At 39.8% G+C, this 5949-nt stretch overlaps 2 protein-coding genes and 1 non-coding gene across 3 annotated transcripts; 1 reads left to right on the top strand and 2 right to left on the bottom strand.

The window, feature by feature from the left end:
* Positions 1-300: 300 nt before the first annotated feature.
* Positions 301-372, bottom strand: Trnat-ugu. The gene has a single exon. It is a non-coding gene; the product is annotated as a tRNA-Thr (tRNA).
* Positions 373-1225: 853 nt separating this feature from the next.
* Positions 1226-2781, top strand: LOC6648113. Its single transcript, XM_002069461.3, has one exon. It carries the CDS (start codon positions 1332-1334, stop codon positions 2679-2681), a length of 1350 nt encoding a protein of 449 aa, XP_002069497.1. The 5' UTR covers positions 1226-1331; the 3' UTR covers positions 2682-2781.
* Positions 2782-4778: 1997 nt separating this feature from the next.
* On the bottom strand, positions 4779-5630 carry LOC6648112 (serine protease 1). Its single transcript, XM_002069460.1, has 2 exons — positions 5404-5630; positions 4779-5343 (listed from the first exon to the last, which is right to left on the bottom strand). The coding sequence occupies exons 1-2, from the start codon at positions 5628-5630 to the stop codon at positions 4779-4781; spliced, it is 792 nt and encodes a 263-aa protein (XP_002069496.1).
* Positions 5631-5949: the final 319 nt, after the last annotated feature.

Genomic DNA, 5949 nt, shown 5'->3' on the forward strand with positions numbered 1-5949 from the left:
CAGCAGGTCCTTGAATGCTTACGCTCAATTGTTTACCCACATTTGGTGAGGGGGGGGAGTAGTGTCAAACGGAGGTCCTTGGCTTTTTTGCCCGTGTCTGATATATCGTCAATGATAATGTCACACATGACTGCATCATATCCATCATCCTTTTTCCTTACCCCCCTCTCATATTACCGTGCATGTGTTTGTGCATGCGTTTCTAATCAAGAATGTAAAACATTTGCTTTTTCAACATCCAAATTAAATGGATGTTAGTTTAAAAAAAAATGAGAATGAAAGCATCCCCCTTTGAACATTTGCCTCCTGTGAGAATTGAACTCACGACCCCTGGTTTACAAGACCAGTGCTCTGCCACTGAGCTAAGAAGGCATCTGACATATTCAAAGAAAAGTTTGAAAATTGAAGACAAAAAACCGATACTCGACATCTGACAACGGACAGTGATAAGTATCTGAAAGTTGTAAGTTTCTGAAATAGTATCGTTATCTTTTGTCATATCTATCGATAATGGAAACTCGTTTGACAGCTTCTTCTTTCGGCTGATAACAGACCAACAAGAGATAGAACTCTTTCTGCACATGGGCGTAGTCAGGATGTCATCTAGGGCCCAAACGGGCTATAACAAGCTGCCCGTTTTGCTTCTTCTTTCTCTGTTTTCTCGACATTGAAACAGTAACAAATTTATCTCCATTTGTCATTTTTGGCAAAGAAACTTCGATTAGACTTGACAATGTGACCAGAGCTTTATATTTATAGTTAATAATATCCCTATTTCACATGACACTTTAATTTTTTGAAAATCTATTATGAAAAAGCTTAGATTTAAGAATTTTAAATTCATTTTTAAAAACAAAAAAAATTTCAGAAATGAAAACTCAACACTCAATTAAAGCGATAGGATGTGAGAGAGAACACGTTTTGCTCTCCACTTTTAATCCTTCCAGACGAATGCATTGAAATTATTTATTATGACGCAAAACTTTTTTTGGCCTCCAACGTGGCAAACCTTTTTCATGAACCGCGTTATCTCTGCTGGTCGTCGACGACAAAAAAAAATAAACGGCAAAAGGGCTCAAACGAAATCCTTGTAAAAATAACCAAAAATAGAATAGAAGTTTCACTGCGTACAGAGAGCTTCAAAAATTGGGGTAGACAATTGAAAATTCATTGGAAAAGGTGGCAACAATTTTAAAGTTCCACTAAATCATTTGGCAACACTGTTCGTAAAGGAAAAATAAACTGACGCAGACTGTCAAAGTGGCTGACTTGCTTAAATAAATTCTCGAATTCTCATCATCTTGCGTTACAATTAATAACTGCATTTCAAAATGCCTTTGGAACACGTTGTAATTTCCTATGTACGCGACGCAAATTGGCTAAATGTCTTGATGCTAAAGTCTGTAGACATACTTCAACCGTACACCAATCCATTGGTCAGCCAGGACAGGCGTATTGAGGTCAATCCCTATGGCTTTCGCTGGTTGGAGGCACAAGTTGAGCAGCGGGTGCCGTTTAAAGACATGTTCGAAGTGAATCACGATCTGGAGGATCAGATGATGTTGGGTCATGCCGAGGAAACTGGCATCGACATAACATTTGGTCTAAGTCTGAAGAGGATTAATCACTTCTTATTGGAGCGGAATACTGTCAATGTGGAGCTGGAGAAACTGAGAATGACAATCGATGAAAATGTGCTCTCGACTCTATACTGCAGTCAGTGTGCCAATGAAATTGTGCAGACCCGTTGTTTCGGTCACATAAGGCCATTTCCAGTTTTGACAATGCGTCCGGAGACCTGTTTCGCTACTAAATATCCAGTGAACGTCTATCCACGAGATGATGGTATCTTCTTTGGCCTCAACTATATTGTCGTCTCGCCGAGGGTACTGGGAACACGTGGCATCCTCTATTTCAGTAACGCGCAAGGATGCTCTGTGGTCTGCGGACGTTGCCGCCAATTGCTGGGTGAAGTCTTGGGCGATGGTGTGGCCATTCTCTTATATGCAGATACCATAAGATCATCACCATTCATGAGCTTTCAGTTGAACGAAATATTCAAGCATGTCAATACTACGCAAATTATGCTACGTCTGCTATACGATGGCATGCCGATGAATGCGGAAAAGTCACGGCTATTTTTGAAATGTATACGCCCCGATGGCCAACACCACTATTTGGTAATACTGGAAATTCGTCCGATTCATATTTTTCGGTCTAAAGTCTGTCTAACCGATGACATTGATCAGCCAGTGGAACCGTCAATCAGTTTTACTGACAGCAGCAGTGAGGGCAGCCAGGATACGGACACTTCTAGCACTAGCAGTGGCAAGAGGAGCGACCATGGCAGGGCTGGAAATCGTGCAGCCAAGAGGCAAAGAAGTGGTTTAAACAGGTCGGTGACTTCTGTGGATCTAGAGGGTTATCGTGGACGTCGCCTCAAGTACTTGTTCTTCCGCACGGATGAAGAAATTGCCAATGCTACTGAAAATTTACAAGAAGCAATAACTAATGACAGCCTCGTAGTTCGCATCTCATATGTCATGCTTATGGAACTGGTCAACGAACTGAACTACAATGAGCAAATGGTGGCTTCATTGGAGAAATTGCCTCCAGCAGAGGTCAGCATGGATACAGCGCGTCTCAGTTATATACTCTTCAAGCACGATGGGGACTCTTAAAATGTTGTAGCCAAAGGCGCCAAGACTTCAGTCCATAATAAAGAAAAGCTTCTCTTTTCTATGCAAGAACCGGAAAATAAATCAGCATTCTAAAAAGTTATTTCAATTTCCTTTTCTTCATGGCCATAAATTCAGTTTATGCATTTTCTGCTTTAAGGATTTCGTAATCCTTTCATGGGCTATTTAATTTGGTCTTTTTTTTTTCTTATTCCAGTAGTCTAATTTTCTTTACATAATTTTTAAGCATATTTTCTTAATTGTCTTTTTGTTGGTAATTAGTAGAGGTTTAATTGCTCTACAAAATATTCCACCAATGCGCTTTATGGCCATTTCCTTGTCTATGCGTCATCCTTTTGGCCACACAGATGAGTGGAGAAAGAAATACCACAAAAAAAGGGGGCAGAATTGACCACGTCATTAATCGTTGGCTTGTTAACGCAAAACAATTTGTCCAAACAACAATTAAGACAATGAAACACCCACAAGATTAAATAAAAGGGGAAGAATAGAAGTCACCCTCAGTCTAATACAAGAGGTCAATACTAGAGGCCAATAAAAGTTCAAATTGATTAATGAATTTGCTAGTTGAAATTTTCCTGCGGCCTAAACAAGATGCTCTTGGCTTATAGAATAAAAGTTTATATTAAATCAAAAGGGAAATTTAGGAAAATTTAATGAAAAGTGTTAGAAAGGACTTCTTTATAGACAAAAACTCAGTTTTCATCTTCCTAAAGAGAGAATTTAAGGCGAATAATTGATTTTTTTTTTGCTTATTGTTTGCTTTTCGCCTTTTTTTGGCTTTTAATATAAAATGGACAACCATTATGTTCATTTTTTTCGCTGTATTTACATAGATGCAATGTGCATTACCTGCATATATTTTTTTTTTGTCTCAACAATGCATTTGCAGTTTGGCATATGGAATGGAAAATATTTTAGCTAATGGCTCTTTTGTTAAAAGTTCTTATTTTTTTTTTTGGTTGTGTTTAAATATTTAAAAATACCAGAAATGACAATAACATTTCAATTAAATGGCCTGCCTTAATATTCATTAATTTATTTACACTACCCATTGCAACATTAAATCACTTAAAGTGTCAACTGGTGGGGGGGTAGTGTCCATTGCTTCCTTCAAGTGCACTCTCCAGATGGCATTCATTATCATATAATCTGCAACATCATAAAGCAATTTGGATAGATGAATGTGGTGATCACGCCCCGCTGCCTAACCACCACTCCACTCCACTCTGTAGAGTAGAGGGCGAAAAAACCACAACAACAACAAGAATACAGAGAGAAATCTTAATTACTTGCCCAGCGAACGCTTGACCTCATCCAGGACAAAATGCATGGGAGATGGGAGTTGTTGGGGGGCAGTCGAGAGTGTTGAGAGATCCGCATCTATATCACCCACCCAAACTGAAGGGTCCATAATGGGGGTTAATTGGACTGTGTGCGCAACACGCATACATCTTGGTAATTAACCAAAGACAATGACAGAGAAAGAGTAAGTCCAGCCATATGGACTTGGACTTTCTACTTAGTTTAGCTACTTGTTGTTGTTGTTGTTGGCAATTATCATCACCAGTTCGGAGCTTCCAGTTTCACTTACACACTCGCCACTTTCTCTGCTGGTCATTGCAAACTGTTAGACAGAGAGTAAGAGGAGGATTGGGTTGGATGGATGGATGAATTATACGATCCCAGAGTCACCCAGACTGTCCAGCATATGCACATTTCAAATTAATTTATGAGGCGTTACATTAATTTTGTTTAGCTTGGCGCTTTCTCTAGAATTTATTATGCTACTCTACTCTTACCCCACATCCCATCCTTCGAAATGATAATATTTGCAATTCTTTCTCCCTGACCCTATGTAATTGGACTTTCTTTTGCGCAATTTATGGTTTCATTATGTTAATTATTGACAATTGTCACTGGTCAACAGAATAAGTAATAAATTCTTTTTCCTATTTTCTCAACAGATAACCTTTTGATGCACTTTCCTTAATTTATTCAGATGGAGGGAGACTAAAAAGAAAAGGAATTCCATTTGGTTTGCTGCTCATAGAATTTTTATTTTGTTTTGAAATATTTTTAGTAGGACACTCCAGAGTTCTCTTTGATCCAGTCCAAGTAGCTGGTCACACGGGTGAAACCAGCCGGGGCACCAATCTGGCAGCCATCTTCATGTCCAAACGAGGTGACACCAATCAACAGTCCATTGCTGGCCAAGATCAAGGGACCACCAGAATCACCCTGGCAGGTTGAAGTCTGGTTGGGTGTAGCAATGCAAATGACCTTGCTGGTTACTGTTAGAATGCCGTAGGTGGATTGGCAAGTAGCCTGGGAGATAACCTCGAAATTGGCATATTGCAGATTTGTGGCCACACTAGTTGTTGAATCCGAAAGACGTCCCCAACCGGAGGCAATCACCTGAGAACCAACATAGGTGGAATAACTGCTGGCAATGGATGGCAATTGCACCTTGTTGACCAGCGACGAGAACGTCACGGAAGGAGTCTTAATGAGGGAAATGTCGTTTCTCAATATGACGGAATTGTAGCTGGCATGCTGAATGAAGTTCGAACTGGTCACCTTCTGGGTAAATTGAGCCTTGGTACGGACAGTAGCTCCATAGTAGATGGTCACAGAGGAGGCACTGCACCCAAAGATGGGTTGATTAGATAGAAATCCCTTAGGTTAGATTAGAAATACTCACCCGCTAGTGCAATGAGCAGCCGTCAGGACCCATTGGCTATCAATAAGCGAACCACCGCACCACCAACTTGAGCCAGATGCCGAGAAACTCAAACCCACTTGATGGGGAAATTGTCCCTCGGTGGCAGTCTGACCATTGGTAATGCGTCCCTGAATCGAAGGATTGGAGGAGAGATCGGCCAATGCACCAGTGGCCAAAATCAGAGCGATAACTACAAAGATCTTCATATTGATTCTTGGTGAACGATTGCGAAATGTATAAAATTCTACAGACAATACAAAGTCTTTTATAGTAGCTAATAGTAGATGATTTGTTCTTATAATCTCCAGCCAATACAAAAGACTTATCTCTAATCGTTTGAAGATAAGTTTAGGATCATAAATCTGAAAATCTGGGAAATGGTTCAATTGGTAAACGGGGAAAAAGTACACAATGATAAGAAGTCGATTTCGAATCCTAAATTATAGAGTTAAACGATTAGTTATAAAACCTCTTTAATCCAGTACATGAGGGTCTATATACATTTTTTATGATACTTCTTGAGAA

Source organism: Drosophila willistoni, chromosome 3R (assembly GCF_018902025.1).
Source record: "Drosophila willistoni isolate 14030-0811.24 chromosome 3R, UCI_dwil_1.1, whole genome shotgun sequence".
Lineage (NCBI taxonomy): Eukaryota > Metazoa > Arthropoda > Insecta > Diptera > Drosophilidae > Drosophila > Drosophila willistoni.

Bases quoted from the DNA above. Each gene is read 5' to 3' on its own strand.
- LOC6648113 (XM_002069461.3), top strand. From the start codon at position 1,332: ATGCCTTTGGAACACGTTGTAATTTCCTATGTACGCGACGCAAATTGG.
- LOC6648112 (XM_002069460.1), bottom strand. From the start codon at position 5,630: ATGAAGATCTTTGTAGTTATCGCTCTGATTTTGGCCACTGGTGCATTG. The intron at 5,344-5,403 runs GTGAGTATTTCT...CTTTGGGTGCAG, and splicing joins GCTGCTCATTGCACTAGCGG to TGCCTCCTCTGTGACCATCT.